Below are 21790 nucleotides of genomic sequence, written 5' to 3'. Positions count from 1 at the left end.
AGGCAGCAGAGCTATATTCAGCAGCTTCCTGGGCCCCCCCCTATTCTTCACCTGCATTCCCTCAGAAAGATACAATGCCTAACAGCTTTCAATATAGGTGGAATGCTCAAGGATATAGGTTGAATCACTAAACTCACTTCCATCTGAAAAGGGAAAATATAAGTAAATGTTCACTGAAAAATGATTCTACATAACTTCTACATTAAAAGCCCACTGACCTATTAGGAGATATCTGTAATTTGCCCTAAAAGCTAATGCTGCAAAAAGAAAGAGAAAAAAAAAAGAAAAGAATGGTAGGCATCATAGCAAGACAAAGGAAAGCCAGGAGAGCAGGAAATTATATAATGATAACTCAAATTTATTAAAGGCTTTAGGGTTTAAAAACTGTTCTTCTCACATCAGGCACATATTAGTTTTCCTGTTCTACTGATGAGGAAATTGACATTTAGATATGCTCTTGGACTCCCAGCTAGTCAATGTCAAAGTCAAGAATAAAACCAAGCTTCCAAGGCAAGCATTCATTTACACTAAATCCAACTGCCAGCAAACATAGCACTCTTTCACAAGTGAGAGGTTCCTTTAATCCAAACCTTTGGTTCCATTTATATAAATAGGCCCAGAGAAGCTGAAATGACTTGCCTAAGGTCACACAGCCTGTTGAAAGCAAAAACACTCCAAGAATCAGGGAAAGGTCATAAATCTAGAACTGGAAGGAACATGAGAGACCTGATACATGAGAGGTAGATGCTATTGTAATGCCCATTTTGCAAAAGATAATACTAAGGCACAAAGAGATTATTAACTGACTTTCTTTGCCCTGGGGTACAAAGCTAATAATTGCTTCAGTCCCATACCACAATGTATCAATATCAGTATAGTATAAATTAGACAAAAAATAATACTAATTATGGGTGTTATTCACTTTAAAGCAATCTCAATACATAAAAATCTAATTGATTTTTAATGAAACATTTAGGGAATGTTTATTATCTATAAAATGATTATAGGATTATGTTGTAATGAATTAGAAGATTTGTTTGACTGGATTTATAAAGTTTCACTTTGCACACTGGAAAGCACTTTAAAGGAGTGGAAAGAGTCACTCTGAGTCAAAAGTCTTGGATTCAAATATTAATGTTTATGTTCTATGTTGCCTTGAGCAACTTAGATAGAAGGGAAAGGAGGAAGGCAGGAAAAAAAGAAGGAAGGGAGGGAGGGAGTGGGAGAGGGAGAAGGAGAAAGAAAGAGAGAGAGAAGGAGAGAGGGAGGAAGGAAGACAAAGAAAAAGAGGGAAGGAGGAAGGAAAAGAGGAAGGAACAGAGGAAAGGAAGAAGGAAGGAGGGAGGGAGATAAGGAGGAAGGAAAAAAATATTTGTTAAGTGCCTACTACTTACTAGGTACTATGCTGTTACAAATATCTCACTTGATCCTCATGACTGCTTAGGAAGTTAGGTGCTATACCCATTTTACAGTGGAGGAAACCAAGGCAAGCAGGTTAAATGATTTACCAAGGGTCACTAAACAAGTCTGAGGTTGGATTTGAACTTGGGTCTTACTTTAGGCCCAGTTCTATCCATTGTACCACTTAGCTACAGTCTCTGATCCTTAGTTTCTGCAAATGTGAAATGTGGGAATTAGAGTAGATGGTCTCTCACATTCCTTCCAGTTCTAGATTTATGATCTATCCCTGATTTTCGGGCTTGTTTTTGCTTTTAACAGGCTGTGTGACCTTAGGAAAGTCATTTCAGCTTCTCCAGATCTATTTCTATATAAAGAAATGGAGTCAAAGGTTTGGTCTTTGGGATATCTAAAAGGTACCTTTCCAGCTCTCAAATTGTATGATTCACATAAACATTTTAAGGACACAAATCTTGAACCAGAAAGATATTTCTGAACTTCCTGAGTAGGCCTGAGAAAGTGGCTAGAGATGCCCCACCCAGAGCTCACAAATACTTCCCTTTTGCTTTGCCCTCTCCTGGCTCTTTCTGCTAGGAGCCTTGAAATACAATGCAAGAAAAAAAAATGTATGCATTAAGGAAATGGAATGAAGAACTAACTTGGGTACTTGAAGCAACTGCATTAGAGATGACAAAAGCCGGAGGCAAAATCATAGTATCATCAAATCACAGATTTAGAATTGGAAGGATGTTAGATTTAGGCCTTGGTTAGCTGGCATTGAGATAAAGCTACTTAGAGCATCCCTCATGGGCTTCCGTAACATAGCCCATGGCTCATTTAGCTGGGAAGTTGCAGGACAGGACCCTGTGCTTGAAGGGTCACTAAGAAATTCAGGCCTATTTTCTCATTCTTATTGGCATGCTCACATCTCCACTTCTGGAGGACTTTCTCTCACCACTCAAAAAATAGAAGGAGCTTAATGCCCTGGTTAGGGGATAGCTTGGTGATGTAGTGGATAGAATACCATGCCTGGAGTCAGAAAGACCTGAGTTCAAATCCAGTCTCAGACACTTAATAATTATATGATTCTGGGAAAGTCACTTAAGCCTGTTTGCCTCAGTTTCCTCACTTATAAAATAGGTTAGAGAAGGAAATGGGAAACTACTCCAGTATCTCTGCTATGGAAACCCCAAATGTAGTTATGAAGAGCTGGACATGACTAAAGACTGAACAATAAGAATGGCTTGGCTATGTTTCCCAATCTCCCTCCATTTCAGCACTCAGCAACTATGAAGCACCCCAGTGGTCCAATCATTCTAGCACATTTTTGTCCCCCAGTTTTTCCACTGGGGGACAAGTTTCAAGATGGAGGTCAGTCAGTGGAGGAAATAACTCAACCAAGGGTTTGTTGTTATATTTTTATTGTTGCTGTTGCTTACTAAATTGCTTGAATTTCTTCTTATTTCTTTCAAAGGGCATCTGGCATTAACAGAAGCAAAGGAACAGAAGGGATCTGGAGAGGTTATTACATCATTACCCTGCTTCTGAACAATAACATAACCTATTTTTAAAGTATTTTGAAGGTAGTTTTATTGTTCCCTCAGGTTATCCATTCTAGTCACTCCCAAACAGCTGCTCAGAACTTTGAAGCTTACAGACAACTATTGATATATATACATATATATATATATATGTATGTATATATATATATATATTTTTTAAATATGTATTCAGTCCCTATTATGTGGAAGTCATAGTGTCAGGTACTCTTGAGAGCACAAGGCCAGATAAAGCATGGTCCCTCCTCTCTCAATGGTAATAGTATAGCAGGTGTATGTATATGTATATGTATATATGTAGAGAGATGTGTGCATACATATATATATATATTTATGTACGTATATGTGGTAATCAGTCACTTAATCAACAAACATTTATTAAAAGTTTACTATGTGCCAGGCACTATGATAAGAACTGGTAAGAAATTGATATTTCAGTACTTCAAAGGATCTGTGATCCACTGGCATGTATGCATGCACGCACATATTTATACACACATATGTGTATTTTATGTGTGTACATATATGTATAGGTATAGGTATATCCTGGTAGATGATATAATATGTACTTCTATCTATACATGTATACATTTTATATATACATGCATACACACACATGTATACATATATTTCCTCCACACAAATTGTAATCCATCAACCTCTTTTCATTAAATGCAGTTGCTAATTCTTGTGCATGCCACACACACCTCTCCCTCTCATCAACTGTAGAGAATTCACCCAATGCACTAGAGGTCTTCCTCTGAATCATTCAATATTTGTGGATACCACAAACATGTTGAATCTTACTATTCTCCTGCTATCTATCACTCTCACTATATAGCTGACTGATAAAGTTTTCAAAGTATTTTTCTTCTGAACTTAACTAATACCAAATAGACTTTTCCATATACCTAGTAGAAAAGAGGAAAAAAGGATTGTACATTGAATTATGACTCTCTATTATGTACAATTTGCTTTTCTCTAAAATTTCATAAATATAATACCTTCTTTTCTGTTTAAATATTATAAATATAATGCATTCAACATGTAATTTTTCAAAACCATTCTGCCTATATGTCAATCTTTCTGGTCTTTCTTTTGTTCTTGTCTCTGCATTTACAGATACTTTAATGACTCCTTTTCCTTCTGTTGCCTTCCATTTCCTTTCATTCCCTTTGCTCCCTTTCCCTCCCTTCCCCTTCACTTGTTTCTCCTCTACTCCCCTCTCTTTTTTTTTTCTCTTCAGTTTTCTTTTGGCTACCTTATCCCTAGCCTCCCTGTCCCTCTCACCCCCCTCCCAAATTGAACAAAAAAGAAAAACAAACCCCTTGTAACAAATATGACTAGTCAAGTCGAATGAGTGTGTCCATTGGCTGTGTCTAAACAGATACATCTCTTTCTGCTTCTCAAGTCCAATGTCTCTTTGGTGCCCAGCATTTTATGGTTATATGCACCCTTGATGTCTTCTTTGATACTATATCTTATGTGCAAATCATCATTAGTAATATGCTATGACCCATCTAGGCTATGTACTTCTTAAGATATGTACATAAATATTTTATGTAAGATATATTGACAAGTGAGGGAATGTTAAAGTTCAACAAATCAATTCAATGTACCCTACTATGTGCAAGGGAACAAGCTAGGTGCTGAGGACACAAAAGCAAAAATGAAAGTACCCTCTGCCCTCAAGGAGCTTACATTATTCTGCAGAGCTGGAGATATACACAGACAAGTTAATATCCATGTAAAGACTGAAGGAATCAGTGGTTAGCCTGGAAAAGAGAAGACTTAGGATGTACATAAGAGGTGGCCTCAAGAATCTGAAGGGCTGTCACCTGTAAGAATTCTAGACTTGTTTTACTTGATCTCAGAGAGTAGAACTATAACTGATGGAAGCTATAAAGAGGTAAGTTTATAATCAATGTTGGAAAAGTCTTCTTAATTGAAATCAGACAGAAATGGAAGGGGCTACCTTGGGAAGTGATATGTCCCCCTCCCCTATTAGAGGCATTAAGAAAAGGATGGTTGAATGCCTTTACAGTGTATTGTTGAAGGGATTCTTTTTAAAATACACATTGTTACTGAGGTCCCTTCCAGTTCTGAAATTATGTGATTTTGATAACTGTGTGACCTTCAGTAAATCACTTATTTTCTGAGTCTTATTTCCTCACATGTTAAATGAAGGGTTTGGGTTGTATCAAATGATCTCTAATAGTTCTAAATCTATGATCCTATGATTCCCTATGATGTTGAGAAAATAAAAAGTAATTTGAAGCAGAAGATATAATGGGGAGAGAGAAAGGGAATTAGGAAAACCTTGGAGGAGGTTGTCTGAGTTTTTGAGGAAGGTAAAGATTCTGAAAAGTAGATATAAGGAGGGAATAGATTTAAGCATGGTGGCAGATTTTGCTTGAAACACCTTGGCTGGGCCCTAAAGTGCATAAAAAAGAAATTTTCTGAGAGGGAGTTGTTTTTTTCAAGTGTTAATGGAATTCAGAGAGTGTAGGGAGCATTTCCAGTGGTACCACCAGGAATGCCATTTTATTTAACCTTAGGATGTGTAGTAATTAAATAAATTAGGATAAGCAGGAAAGGGGGAGTATTACATGTGGGGAATAGAGGTGTAATGCAGGATAGCTGGTGTATTGGGTTTACGAAAGGGAGGTAAAGCCAGAATTGGGGGCCAAATAGTGGAAAACCTTGGAGCCTGTACTTTATTCAGCAGATAATGGGTACTGGGTATTCTTTGCATGAAATAGTGGAGTTGGCTGGCAGGGGAGGGGAGAAGATGGATGGCTAATAAACTAAAAGATTCCTGAGTCTTGCCATTTGCCCTGATAATGCTGCCTAAGGACCACCAAAATTGCAGTTTGATTCTCCTATACATGTCATCTCTCCCCACTAGAATGTGACCTCTGTGAAAAGAGTCTGTTTTGCTTTTCTATATTCATTCCTAGCATTTAATAAAGTGGTTTGGCATAAAGTAAGCCCTAATGTGGGGCAGCTAGGTAGTGCAGTGGATAGGGCACTGGGCTTGGAGTCAAGAAACTCTGAGTTCAAATCTGACCTCATACACTTACTAGCTATGTGACCTTGGGCAAGTCATTTAACACCTGTCTCAGTTTCTCATCTATAAATTGGGTACACACTGGAGAAAAGAAATAGCAAACCACTCCAGTATCTTTGCCAAGAAAACCATGAAGAGTCACATGCAGCTGATGAACAACAAAGCACCTATATGTTTCTCCCCTCCATTTGAGAGAAATTATAATCAAAGCTCACATATGCCTTTAACTGCACCGGACTGAGCTCTTTGTTTCAAAAGTAACTATAATCATTTTGCCTGACTATAAGTTCCTTAAGGACAAAGACTACAGGAGATTGTGGAGAGAGTGTTAAAACCTAGAGCCAGCATAGGCCAATGTCCAAATCCTGCTTCCAACATTTACCTTTGGAATAAGGAGTTGATCTCTTAACATCTCTAAAGTCTCAGGTTATTCATATGGAAAATGAGGGAAATAAGAGTTGTAATATGCCCCTCGCAAGTCTGTCAGGAGGTTCAAATGAAGTTTTAAAGACACACATATAGCATATTTTATACATAGACATACATGTACATATTGCATGTTTTCCACATGCAAACATGTGTACATAAAATAAAAAATGTCTGAAAAGTCTCAGTACAGCATTAAACTTTAATAGTTTAATAATGCAATAAGACTTTTAGGATACTATATACATTTACATACATACATATAATATATGCATTATATTTCTATTACATAGAGAAAGATAGAGACAAAGACAAAGACACACAGAGAAAGGGAGAGACAGAGAGACAGAAGGACAGAGACAAAGAGACAGAGACAGACAGACAGATGAGAGTTCTTTGTAAATTATAAAAAAAAAATTATGGGTTAGCTATTATCACTATTTATCTTTGCATATCCCTCAAGAGACAGCAGAATGCTAAGTTCCTGGTATGGATTTAATAAATGTTAGTTGAATTACTATTTTTTTTAAATGAAGACAACTTTCTTTTGGAGGGGGCAAGGCAAGGCAATTGGGGTTAAGTGACTTGCCCAAGGTCATATAGTTAGTGTGTCAAGTGTCTGAGGGCAAATTTGAACTCAAGTCCTCCTGACTCCAGGGCCGGTGCACTGTTCACTGTGCCACCTAGCTGCCCCTGATGATAACTTCTTGATGTTAAATTCTAGGACTCAGTGTAATTTATGATTTGAAGGGGAATGGGATTTGATAATTTCTTTCTTACTCTAATGAAAAATCAAAGAGAGTTTTTAATTGAGTAGCATTTCTTCTGATCATTTCTGCTCCACACACATTGTCTTCCTACTGTATGCAGAGCAACCATTTGATCTTCATAACCTAAAACCAAATCCAAACAAAGCAGGGAAACAAGGTCTGATAACATAGGTTTCTGTCCAGCTGCACCAAGGAGCTCTGCTGCATTACATGAGCTCTGTGACTGACTTGTGGTAATAATTTTGATGTCATTATCCTCTCCCAGCAATGCATGAATGATTCTGGCCTTTAAAAACAGATTTAAGAGGATGCATTTATCTTGACATTATCAGCCTTTTTAAAGATCATGCACTAGGGCCTGTTGACCTTTCTGTCTTAACGATGAGTTGCAACACAGTTGGATAACATTAAAGAAATGAAGTGAGAAGGAGTCTGGATTCAGAGTATCCCCTCTGGACAGGAAGGGGTGATAAAAAATGAATGTTCAGATGACAAAGGGAACTGCTTTGTTCCTATGGCACCGTGTCAAGGCATATTTAAATATCACCAAAGGATTCCTGCACTGAAAGGCTCTCAGCAGCTCTGAGGAAAAGAAGGCTGGGCTTCATTCACATCCCAGTCTCTATCTTCCCAACACTGTGATGGAGGTCATATTTCTCTTCCCTGGGTCCTCTTGAGTGACATAAGTCAAGAAGTGACCATACTAATTCATTCATGAAGAAGGTACTGATACAGAACAGGTTCTCTGCATGTGGCCCTCCATGCTTGAATTCCACAATCCAGAAGGGACCTTATGGAATATTTAAGGGTGGCCAGGTGGCGCAGTGAGTTCCAATCTGGCCTCAGACACTTAACACTTACTAGTTGTGTGACCTTGGGCAAGTCACTTAACCCCAATTGCCCTGCCTTCCCCCCTCCAAAAAGAAAATAAAAAGAAGAATGTTTAGTCCTACTCCTTCATTTGACAAAAGAAAAAACTGAGGTCCATAGAGGTGACATGAATTAGTAAGGCTATATGACTGTTTGGGAACAGAAGCAAGACTGGAATCTATGCCACCAGACTCCCTTTCCAGGGTTCTTTGTATCATATTAACTGAAACAGATGTCTCAATTTGAAAGCTCTTGGGTCCTGAGTGATATACTAATATACATTTCCATTTTACTAGCTGAAAGTAGAGACCCAGATGGAGGGGTTGTTGGACTGTCATTCTAGAGCTGAGGCCATCTAATTCAATCTCTTAATTTATAGTTGACAAAATTAAGAATCAGGAAAGTGGGGCACTGTGTGCCCACAGTCACATAGATCATGTCAGGTAGGATTCAAACTCAAATCCTCCAATTCCAGAGCCATCAAATTCTATTACCACAGTAGCTGAATGGTGCAGTGGAGAGAGTACTGAACTGGAATGTATAAGACCTGAGTTCGAATCTAACCTCAGACACCTCCTAGCTGCAGAACTCTGGGTAAGTCATTTACCTTCTGGATCCCTGTAAAACAGGCAGGGTTGTCTTGAGGATGAAATGAGATTTTTTTTTTTGCTTTTTTTGGAGGGGGGAAGGCAGGGCAATTGGGGTTAAGTGACTTGCCCAAGGTCACATGGCTAGTAAGTGTTGAGTGTCTGAAGCTGGATTTGAACTCAGGTCCTCCTGACTCCAGGACCAGTGCTCTATTCACTGTGCCAACTAGTCTCCCCTTGAGATGATATTTTTAAAGTGCCTTGCAAACCTTAAAGTGCTTTGTAAATACTGGCTACTAATATTGTAACTGTACTGGATGGGGAGAATAAGGGGTGGAAAAGAGATGAGGGTGCATTGTATTTTAGTCTATATGACTAACTCACTTTGTGCACACCTCTCAGGAGATAGTAGGGTGCTTTTTATATAGAGGGTGCTTAATAAAGGGAAAGAACACTGGCTCTGAATTCAGAGGTCCTGGATTCAAATAGTGATTTGAATACTTACTCTGTGTTAACTTGGGTAAATCACTAAGTCAAAGTCCACATTTGTAAAATGAAGGACCAACATCTTTCTAAGGTTCCTTCTGCCTCTGGATCTGATACTATGAACCTTCATCTTTCTCTTCCTTAGAGTTCTATACTCACAAAATGGAAATGAATCCTATAGGAGTCACAGACACATTTATATTATCACAGGATTTAGAGCTGGCAGGGAGCCTTAGAATAATCATTTAGTCTAATTTCCTTTAACAGATGAGGAAAGAGGTGAAGAAGGGAAGGGGAAATGACTTGTCAATGTTCATATGGGTAGTAAGTTATCAGAGCCATTATTAAAACTGAGGGTATTAACTGTCCCCCAATCCTGTGCCTCCTTCCATTTCCCACCCTGCCGCTATTGTGGGGACAAATACCACCCTAATACTCTCTGTACAAAAGGATTTGAATGATCCAGAAGAGTGGTTGAACATATCAGGCAAAAAGGTTGATTAGTTTCTTACCTTTGGGCCCCATTTGGAAGAGCTGAAGTTTTCTCAGATTTTGAGAGTGGTCCTCAAGCTACTACCAGTCATAGTGATGATTTCTTTATCTCCCCTAAGTGGCACATTGGATAGAGCGCTGGGCCTGGAGTCAGGAAGAATCTTAATTGAAATGCAAACTCAGACACCTACTACCATGTTTCCCCGATAATAAAACACTGTCTTATTAAAATTTTTTGGAAAGAAAAACACCAGAAGGCTTATTTTCAGGGGAGGGCTTATGTTGTACTGCCTCAGCTCTCCTCCGAGGCACTGCTCTCAATGGCGCCAGCAAGCCAATCACTGGGGAAGAACAGGATGACGTGCTCACTGCTGCAGCTCTGATTGGATGCAGCTCGGAGCGCGCAGGGGATCACCTTCACTTACAGTAGCAATCTCAATAGGGCTTATTTTCGGGGGAGGGCTTATTTTAGAGGAATCTTACACAGTAAGGGGAGGGCTTATTTTTAGGATAGGTCTTATTATCGGGGAAACACGGTAGCTCTCTGACCCTCAGCAAATCATATAATTTCTGTCTTCCTCAGTTTCCTGAAATATAAAATGGGAATCATAATAGCACTCACCTCCCAGGACTGTGGTGAGAATCAAATGAGAAATCATTAAAGCACTTAGCAAGTATCTGGCACACAATAGCTGTCTATTAAATGCTTGTGCCCTCTCCCACCAACTTCCTGCATCTCATAGCCAGTTCTATTGCTTTCTGATCCAAAAGATGAATTCCTGTCTAGGATGCTTGAATGTAATCCCTTCATATCTTAATGAAATTTTGTTCTCCAGGTGACCTGAACACCTGTCTATATTCATGACTTTATCTTCAGTTATAAGCGACTGAGGACAGGACCAGATCTCTGTGGCCCAGAGCATCACTATTACACAAGGGTAAGAACAAAGACTCTTTTGTGCCCAGCGTGTTGGGCTTGTGAGAGGTGAAGAGTAATTCCCAAGGCCATGTTTACCTGGCTGAGGTGAGTACCTCAAACATGACTCACTCCTCTAGAATCATCTCAGTCCCAGGGCACCAACAACCTCAGCTTTAATCCTCAGGCAAGATGAGGGGCTGTATACCTGTCCTATGGCATTCCCATTGTCTCTAGTTTTTTTTTTAACTCTTTGTAGCAGCAAGCACCCCAGCATCCCCAGAGTCCTTGCCAACACAGGTTCTTAGATTTGCTTTGATAAAGGAAAGCAACTCAAAATGGGTTAACAAGCTTACTTTAATCAGTCAAATATGAATCATTTACATAGTTCGGGGGAAAAAGGTCAGCACCCTGAATTTCAGAGTATACAGACAGAATTATCAAGACAGAAAAACAGATCAAGTAGACAGTTTTCCAAACTGTCCAACCATCATATCCATACCAAATCAACATCTGGGTCTTTTAAAGCCGGGGGCTCTCAACAATGGCTTCCCAGAGTCTCATCTGATCAAATCACACAACACTTCTCAAAGTGAGCCCCCAAACAAAGCCTCAAATCAGGGTTTATATAGCCTTCTCCTGGCTCAGAGAATGTAACAACCCTCTTGACCCACTGGCCAATCAAAAAGTATCTACTGAAAAACAAGCCTCCCACCCCAGGCTCCAGGTGCACTTTAGCCTAGGGGCAGGGAAGATCTTTAAATTTGCATTTCCATTACACTCTTTCTCAGGAATTTATAAGAAGAGGAGAGACAAGATGGTGTAGTGGCTGGACACTAGTTTGGAGGCAGGAAGACCTGGGCTTAAATCCTGCCACAGATACCTCCCAGCTGTGTGTTCCTGGGCAAATCACTTTACATCTCCATACCTCAGTTTCCTCCTCTGTAAAATGAGGGGGTTGGACACCACCAAAAACTTACTTCACATGTAGTTTGTACTTAATTGTATGTCTTTGTTGTTTTACTTCCCATAGAATGCGAGCTTGAGGATGATTTCATTTTTTCCTTTGTATCACAAACTCTTAGCAAAATGACTGGCACATAGTGAGCACTTTAATAAATACTTTTGCGTAAATAAATGAATGCATCCTCATGGGTTAGGTAATTCTAGAGGTATGGAAGTTTGGTACTTTAATAAATGAACTCCCCTTGTAAAGGATCCAAAGACTTGCTCTCTTCTGAAGTCTGTGTTTCAGAAAATAATGCCATAAAGACACATTGGTGGCTCAGGTATAATTCTTTTGGCTTTGTGCAGAGCATACTGCCACCAGCAAAATGGTTTTATCATCACAACAATGGCTCTTTACTCATTCAAATTTAAAACAAAAAAATCCTTAATTAATATTTATTCTTGAATTTTGTGGAATGAGAATAAAAATTCCCCTCTACATCACCCAAAGTACTCCATCTCTTAAGCAAGATTTCCTATATTTTCCTGCCACCGCACTTTTGTTGCTCCCTATATTGCTCACACCCCATCACCTCTTCTATTGACCTCCTGTCCATTTTTCAAGGCCTTACTGAAATGTCACCTCTTCTTTGAAGCATTACCTCATCCCACACAGCAGGTGGTGATTGTTTCTTCATTTGATCTCATAATATTTTATGAACAATGCCATTCCAGTAGGAGGCTAATAAAGGTTTGATAAATTAGATGATATTAGCAGTTGTATTATTTCATCTCTATGTGAATTATCTTCCTCTACTAGATTATAATCTCCTTGAGGGAGGGGACTATGTTTTATTTCTCTTTTGTATTTCCTCCAGTGCCTAGCATAATATATTTTACTAACAGGAGTTTAATAAACATTTGTCAAATTAATGACTAAAAAAATAAGTCAAGCGATATCAATTGTATTTCATAATTTCTACCCATTTAAAAGAAAAACATTTCTAATGGACTAACCTCTAGACATAGATTTTTTTTTTAAATCAGTAACTTAGTTTATGCAGGAGTCTGATTCCTTTGAAAACAACCTGACAGAGCAACAGACATATTTCTAGCCCCCCTCCACACATACTCATACACAAATACAAATGAATAAGCTATTTTCATTTCTATTCCTAATTTTGAAGACCCAACACAGATATCATACCAATACCAGGAAGAAAGCTCATATTTAAGGTTCCACCATGTCCCAATCTTTAAATAACAGAAGTTGATCCTGGAGGGTAGAGACTATTTTTGTTTTGCTTTCCATTTTATCTTATTATAGTTGACACCTAGCATGGTGCCTTATATATACTAGGTATTTAAAAGTTTATTTGATTGGATTTGGTTGGATCAGACAGGCAAAAAATAGCCTGGGTTTGAGAGTGAGTTAAAGCTAATCCAACAACATTACCTGGAATGTCTAAGAATAAAAGGGGCTGAAATGACATTTTTAGGCTGAAAAATATTACCATGGTAACTGAAGTCTATCAATATCACTTTTTTTTTGTCCCCAAAGACAGTCATCATTTATTAGCAGTGTATTTCATATGGCAACTTCCTTGACAGTTCCCAATAGAATGCTAACTAAAAATAAATAAATTATCTTTGCTACCTTTTGACATGCTGGGGAAAACAATGGTTTGCTCTAACTAGCTCAAGGGACCTAACTCTTAAATATAACTTACAGAATCCTCAAAGAAACTTCCTTCCTCAAGTTAAGGTATTGAAGTTGTGAAGCCTTGCTAATGATGTGTGATATTCATAGGAAAGCTGCTTTTTTTTCCCACACTCTTGCATACCCAGAAACCTTTACATCCAGGAAGATGCTTCAGTCTTGGAACTCACACTTCAGAATCATTGTCCCGTTAACTGAAAGACATAGGGCTATGCCCAAAACCTTTGTTTAAGGAGAGTACTCTGATCAGCCAACTATTCATTTCCCAATAGGTGTACTCCTCATGCCTTTATGCCAGGCACCTCCTCCCCTTTTCAGCTTGATTTTTTGAGTTGTCTTCCCAATTAGAATTTAACTGCCCTGTCAGCAGAAACTTTCTTTTATCTTGTATTTGTATTCCCAGAACTTAGCATGCTACCTGACACACAGAAATATTTAATAAATGCTTGTTGACTGACTGACTGCTTCTAACTGTTAGAGAGGACCGTTTCATATCACTTCACCACTCACTGGAAAATTGTTTTAAATGGTTATGTGAAGAAATTCATCATGTATTTTAGAAAAAATAAAAATTATTAAGCATATTTTATAGATAATACAATTAAATCATAAGACAAATTTGTTTTTTCCTAAATAAAAAATGAGAAAGAAAAGATTGATTAGTTGAACATGAATCTTAACCCCCTCAAATCTACTAATATTAAAAGTTCCAAATATGTACAAAATTTAAATTCTAAAAACAAATAAGATAAAATTGAAGATGAACTATTGAGATGATAAATAAAACTAGAATTTTTTTTCTTAAGACTAATAAACAAACCATTAGCTGATCTAATAAAAAAGGGAATACAACAGATGATCATAGTGGCCTAATGTTAAATAAACCTAAGTATGATAACTACAGGAATAATGATTATACCTTATTCCACAAAAACTGCTGGGAAAATTAGAAAGCAGTTCAGCACAAAAAGTAGTTTTAGATCAATATGTTACAGAATAAATCAAAATAAAGTCCATATAGGTAGATGAACTAAATATAAAAGATCTCATCAATTTCCAAAAATGTTGGGGAGTAGGGGAGAGAGAGAGTGAGAGAGACAGAGAGACAGAGACAGAGAGACAGAAAGACAGAGACAGAGAGAGACAGAGAGAGAAATAGAGAGACGGAGAGAAACCAAGAATGGAAAGAGATATTTTGCACAATTATAGCTAGTGGGAAAATTCTGAACAAAAAATAGTGGTCATGAAGGATAATCTGGACAATTTTGATTAAGTAAAATTAAAAAGCTACTGCATGAAGAAATCAACAGAATTAAGCAAGATATAATTCTGAACAACGGTTACAAGATTTAGAGCTTGAAAGACATAGCATTTTTGTAAGGGGGAACCTTAAAGAAAAAATATATTTTAGCATAAATATTACCTTTACCAAAACAGGTTATGTGATAAAGAGAAATCATGTATTAATGCAAATAATAAAAATACTAAACATAACATTTACAAATCATAATGTAATAAAATATTTATTAATATAGAAAATAAAAGAAATAGGCATAAAATGGAGACAGTGACAGCCTAACAATGAGTCAAAGAAAAAAAGTCACAGATGCAAATAATAATGAGTATGTGAAAGATAATGATAATACTAAAATGACATCCCAAAATTTCTGGGACACAGTTAAAATAAGTCCCCAGAGGGGTGGGAAACAAGAAAATACATGAACAAAATAGAAGAAAGAATTAGAGACTAAATATGTAATTTAAAAATTAGAAAACAAACACAAAATAAACACAAAAGAGGAAATTGTAAAATACAGTGAAGAAATAAAATAATTACCAGAATCTACCTTACATATGTGTGTATGTGTATTCCAGAAAAACTGATTAGTTTAAATGAAATAGAGGATTATCTACAAATATGTAAAATATTCTAATTAAGAGACTATCTAAAAAAATCTTAAATATTCTAGCCTCACAAAAAAGGAATTGAATCATCTTTAAAGGAAGTGGTAATGAAAAAAAAAATCAGTCCAAATGGTTTTACAAGAGAATTAACGACTACACAAGTTATTTGCAAAAAAAGAAAAAGAAAACACTTTTCCAAATTCTTTTTATAGTACAAATATATTATTATTAATACTTAAACCAGGGAAAGCTGAATCAAAGAAAGAAAATTGTAGCAAAATGCCATTAGTGGATATTGATTCCAAAAATTAAATGAGTTCTTGGAAAAAAGACTACAGCCATTTAACCAGAAAAAGCATTCATTATGATAAAGATGAATTTGTACCACAGATGAAAGGTTTGTTCAACATTATCAAAATAAATTGTGTGATTAATCATATCAAAAACACAGTTAAAGCCATATGATTACATTGATCTATGCAAGAAAAGTTTTCAACAAAGTTGTTGAGTTATTTTTCAATCATGTCCAACTCTTCATGACCCTATTTGAAGTTTTCTTAGTAAAGATACTGGAGTGGTTTACCATTTCCTTTTCCAGCTCATTTTGCAGATGAGGAAACTGAGGCAAACAGGGTTAAGTGACTTGCCCAGGGTCACATAGCTAGTGAATCTGAGGCCAGATTTGAACTCAGAAAGAGGAGTTTTGACTCCAGGCCTCCCATTCTATCTACTGTGTCACCTCCCTGCAAAGCATAGGAAACATGACACAAACTTTTAACAATATATTAAAAGATGGCTATCTAAAACCAAAAGATAGTATCATATACAATGAGAAATTAGTAGAGGTTTTCTCAATAAATATAGGAACAAAGCAAGAATGTCACCTTTTCCTATTGTTACTTGACACAGCTATAGAAATGCTAGCAGTAGCAATAATACACAACACAGAAATGAAAGGCAAAGAGGAAGGGAAACTATCCTTATTGTGGATATCATAATGCTTTACTTTGAAAATCTGAGACAGTCTGAAAAAAAAGCTAATACTTCCAGGATGCAAAATAAAGCCACAGCAATCAATGGTATTTCTTTATAGTAATAACAAAATCCAGGAAGAAATGATAGGGGAGTCTTATTCAAAATAAAATTTAAATATATAAACTATCTGGGAACCAATCTGAGATATTATTAAGACCTGAACATGAAACAAACAAAAATTACAAGACATTCCTTGAGCATATAAAGAATTAATTAAGTAACAGGATGAACATTCAGAGCTAATACCTGGGTTATGATAACATAACAACAATGATAATACTAGGCAAAATAATAGAAAAAATTATTAGGAGAAACAAAATATCTAAGACCTCAAGGGAAATAAGGGGGAAAGGAAGTAGTAATGAAGGAAAAACAGCATTTCAGATGTCAAATCATATTACAAAAGGCACTAATCATCAAAGTATTTGGTGCTAGTTAAAACATAGAAAGGTAGATCATTGAAAGGGATCAAATAAGGAAAAATTTAAAAAAATTGAAAACCTAATATAACTTACATATAAATTACCTGGGTGAGAAATCCTTTTCTGACAAAAATTTCTGGCAAAACTCCAAAGAAGTTTGGTGAAAATTAGGTTAACACTAATATTTTAGACTACCTAACACAATAAAATTATCAAAATGGACATATGACCTGAATATAATAGGTCAAACCAAAACCACACAAAAACAGAAGAAAACAAGGTTAGAGAGCTTTCACAACTATGGTTAGGGGTTAAATATTAACCAAAGAAGGAATAAAAATAAATCGCACAAGATTAAATATGTAATTCTGATTACATAAAATCAAGAGACTTTTGCAGGAACGACATTAACAGTACTAGGATAATAATACAAGTGCTCTGTTGTGGAAAAAATATCAGATATCTCTGATAATGATCTGCTATCTGAGATACATGTGAAACTAACAGAAACAGATAAAACCAAAAGCTGTTTCAAATGCATGGTCAAAGGAAAATAACAGATAGTTCCCACCCCTTCTAATAATTGCGAACTCTTAATAGTAAGATTAACTCAGATCACTAGTAATAAGAGAAATGTATATCAAAACAACTCCAAGGTTCACTTCACACACAGAAATATGGCAAAGATGAAAAGAATTAGAACCATCAATGTTGGAGCATCAGTGGTGCACCACTATGCTATTTGGAGTTGTGACTGTTTCAGTCATTCTGGGAATGAATTAGTAATTATTCAAAAAAGTGACCCAAATACCATGGTTGTGTAACTCTGAATTATAAAGTCAGAATTTGATGAACCATTTCATTTTCCTAAGTTGTTTTTATTTTCTCTCTTTTATTCTTTATTATAAAGGATTGTAAGAGAGAATATAATGTAAAGGAAAGCATGCTGGCTGTGGAGACAGAGAATCTGGGCTCAAATCCTACTTCTGATACTACCTATATGACCTTGGCAAAGTTATTTAACCATTCTGGTCCTCAGTTACATCTATAAAATATCTATAAAATAAAAGACTTGGAATAGATGGTCTCTGATGTCCCTTCTAGATATGAATCTATAATCTTATGATTTTCTCTTAGAGGGGCGCAAGTGAGATCCTTTGGGAAATTCAAAAGAGGTAAAAACAAAATATATCAAAAGGGAAAGGAGAAATGCTCTAAACTTTCTAAAGTACCAACTCAGTACTCCTTTCTCAGGGGAAACAAAAATAGATAATTGAAAGTCACTTGCAGGGGACTTGACAAAGAAGAATGCATTGCAAGCCTTTCATCTATTCTTTCTCTAATTGTCAGTCTCATCTTTCCATCTATTTTTTTTGTTCCTTGCCTGTTAGTAAATTAGATTACAAGCATAAGGGGCCTAGGTCCAGTTATTGGCCCATTCTCTGCAGGGCCTAGGTTGTGATTGGGGTTTGATGAATGCTTTGGAAAGGTAGCTATAATTTCAGGCCTTCTTTCAAGTGAGAGAACCAACCCTGGGACAAAACTCAAATACCCACAACAAAAAAGGAGCTATCAACAGAGAAAATGACAGACTGCCTTGGTTTCATGACTTCATTCTCCAAAAAGGGATTGGGCTATAATTTCTTCTGCAATTTACTACAACCTATTTCTCTCAGGGCATATTTTAAAATATACCTTGCACTAGAAGGAAAAGTTAAAATAAATTACATGAAGGAAGAGGCAGGTTAAATATAATAGTTCATACACAGACACAACCACTACTACAATGAATAGCTACAACATCCCTTTACTGAGTTCCTACAAAGGGAGCAAAGGGCATCAAGGGAGAAATAGTGGGGATTCATAAGCAATTAGCCAAGGTGTGGAGTTGGAAGGGGGAGCAATAATATGTTTTAGCAGCTGTTTAGAGGGTCCCCTTCAGGCAGGGTGGTGCTGTGCAGGAGATCTTCCTGAACTAAGCAGTTTAAATTTTTGCTAAGCATTTAGGGTTTTTTTAGAGGTTTTTTGTTTTGTTTTGTTTTTTTTGACTCATCATCCTAGCCAAGAACTCCCATACAAGATAAATAGCAGAGAGTGGGCCTTGAGTGGCTAATGACAAAAAAAGGAAAATATCAGAGATCAAGACCTAGTGCTGGGGAGCAGTTTAACAGCATCCATGCTGAGCATAGTGGCTGAGAGGAGGTGTGGAGAGAAAGGAAGAGAACAGGGGAAGAGAGGAAGAGAGATGGTGAATGCCCCGTGGCTCCCTTGCTGGATGAGCTCTGGTCCCAAGTAGACACTTTGTGACACATGTGGAATAACAGAACTTTATCTAACACCTCTCCCCACATCACTTGCCTGTCCTCTAGCATTCTTTGGTTCTCTGCTTATGTGTTAGGTTGTTTCTTGATACTGCTTGCTTTCTCCCCTTTTAAAAAATAGTGCTTGACTTGGATACATGCATTTGGTTGTTTCCATTAATTCTGCACTATGAGTGTGGATGTGTTTGTGTAGCGGGGAGAGGGGAAGGATAGCTCTGAAACTGACCAAAAAACTTTCTAGTGCAGGGATGGGATTCCAATTCCAAGCCCATTGTTAGAGAATATCTAACTGGGTGCATAATTCTTTTCAATTTAGCCTGTGTTTCCTTATACTTAGCGTAAGCTCCCCCAAAACAGAATTTTAAAATGGTATTCTGGACCATCCATCTGCCTAGATAAGAAAATCCTAAATTTCAATTATATTCATAACCATAGGCAGAATTAAATGGAAACTCCTGGGGCTAAACCTTCCCCATCCCATCTCCCTTCTCCAATGGGTTTTTGTGACATTGACCTCTCCTGGTTCTCCTCCTCCTACCCCTCTGGTCACATATTCTCAGTCACTTTGCTGGATTATCATCCATGTCCCAAACTCGAAAATGTCCTTTTGTCTCTGCTCTCTGCTCTCTCTACACCTTCTCTGTTTTAATTGTATGGGTATGACGTGATGAGGGCCAGCATTAGTAGAGCTTTGAGATGAAAGAAGGGAGCATATATGAGTGATGTTAAGAAGGCAAAAGGGACAGGATTTGGCAACAGATTAGATGTGCAGGATATTAGATAAATTCTCCTCTGCTCTCATGCATTCACCTATCCTCTATTCCTAGGTAAGTATCTTACAGACTAAGTTAGAGTCTTGCTTTTGAGTTCTATACCCATACCATCAAATGCCTTCTGAATATGTTCATGTATTTGGCTATACAGTAGGCATCTCAAATTCAACACATCCAAAACAGAGCTCCCCTCTAAACTCCTTCTTTCTTAACTTTCCTATTCCTATTGGGGGTACCACCATCCCTCTAATCATCCTGATTCAGAACTTTGGCTCATTCTTGATTCTCACTCATCTACTTCCTATATCCAATTAAGGGCTAATTCTACCTCCACAGGATTTCTCTCTCTACTTCTCTCCATTCATATAACTATCAATTCAGTCCAGGCCATGATTATTTCTCTCCTAGATTATTACGATAATCTACTAATTGGTCTTCCTCCCTTAAGTCTTTTCTTTCTCCCATTCATCTATCACATAGCTGCCAAGCTGATATTCCTGAGACATGTCACCCTCCTCCAATAAAAAAATGTTCCAGTGTATCCCTACTGTTTATTGAGTCAAATACAAAACTACTTAATCAACATTTAAAGGCTTCATAATCTAGTTCCGGTCTATCATTTAAGGATACACACATACACATATAATGATAAATATATATTTTTATATATATGCATATAATGATTTTATAAATCTATATACAAGTATATATACATACATATATGTGTGTATATATCTATATCTATCTCCCCTTCATATACTCCATGTTCTAGACAAAATGGCCTACTTGAAGTTCTGTATATGTGTCATGGTAGCCACCATCTCTTAGTCTTTGCACAGGCTAACTCCCACACCAGAAATGTCCTCCCCCCTTCACCTTTGCTATATGGGTTTGCTAGCTTCCTTCAGGGCTTGTATACATGAGGCCTTCTGTTGCAACCCATCCCCTCAAATTTTCGCACTGATTTTACATGCAATTTGCATTTATCCATCAATGTGGGTTTTTTTCCTTTAATAGAGTTTATTTCCTGACAGCCGGGATCGTTTTATTTTTGTCTTTGTATCTTTAGAATAAAAGTGCCTGGTGCATAGTAGGTATTTAATGAATTCTTATTGAATGAATATCAATAAAACTTACAACATCATGTATATTTGAAAAAATAGTTATGTCATCTCATCTTTGGCTCATATTGAGTTAACCCATATCTTTTTTAATGAACTGCTTACAATGCAGAACTTCTTTATTGCCTCCTTAGATGATTAATTACCTGAATCTAAACGTAGGATTTTATATTTAAATGTTACCTTTTTGGTTTAGGTTCATTGTTTCAATTCATTATCCTGAAGCTAATTCCCTCAGTTATTGTGTTAGCTATCTACCACTTCTCAAAGCCCCTTACCAAAAAGGCATTGTTAATGGGAGCTCTCTAGCTAAAGGGATATGCCTAGGCATAAAAAATATGCTTATGCCCATAGAGCAACAGAATATAGAAAATTGTAAGACCCCCTTTGTGAATCTTGACACCTTGCTGTTTACTCTACATTAATTAGAGATGTAAGGGCAGCTAGGTGACTCAGTAGATAGAGTGCTAGGCCTGGAGGCAGAAAGACCTGAATTCAAATCCAACCTTAGATATTTTTAATTTTTTTCTTTGCTTTTTGGAGAGGGGAATGTAGGGCAATTGGGGTTAAGTGACTTGCCCAAGGTCACATGACTAGTAAGTGTTAAATGTCTGAGGCCAGATTTGAACTCAGGTCCTCCTGACTGCAGGACCGGTACTCTATTTACTGTATCACCTAGGTGCCCTGAGCCTTAGACATTTACTAGCTGGGTGACCCTAGGCAGGTCATTCAATTCTGTTTGCCTCAGTTTCATCTTCTAGAGAAGGAAATGGCAAACCATTCCAGTATCTTTGTCAAGAAAACCCCAAATGGGTCATGAAGAGTCAGAAATGACTGAACAAAAAGCTAGAGACCTCAGCTATTGATAGCCACTCTGCTTTGACACAGTTCCTACTTCATGCATTATGATCCAAGGAAAACACTCACACACACACACACACACACACACACACACACACACACACACACAC

The 21790-nt window shown here is 37.2% G+C and overlaps 1 protein-coding gene across 3 annotated transcripts in view; it reads right to left on the bottom strand.

Moving 5' to 3' along the window:
* Positions 1-21790, bottom strand: part of CA10 (carbonic anhydrase 10) — a 740048-nt gene that overhangs the window by 566530 nt on the left and 151728 nt on the right. The window contains exon 2 of one of the 3 annotated variants that reach the window (XM_069067505.1): positions 9679-9802. The exons of the other annotated variants lie outside the window; for them this stretch is intronic. Coding sequence (XP_068923606.1) covers positions 9679-9691 — 13 coding nt within the window. The 5' untranslated portion in view covers positions 9692-9802. The remainder of the gene's footprint in view (positions 1-9678; positions 9803-21790) is intronic. 3 annotated transcript variants of the gene reach the window in all.

Source organism: Petaurus breviceps, unplaced genomic scaffold, assembly GCF_028583685.1.
Source record: "Petaurus breviceps papuanus isolate PSGF00001 unplaced genomic scaffold, PetGlider_PUasm1.0 90750, whole genome shotgun sequence".
In the NCBI taxonomy this organism is placed as follows: Eukaryota; Metazoa; Chordata; class Mammalia; order Diprotodontia; family Petauridae; genus Petaurus; species Petaurus breviceps.
The sequence above is the reverse complement of the archived record's forward strand: the minus strand, read 5'-3'. Positions and strand labels throughout refer to the sequence as shown.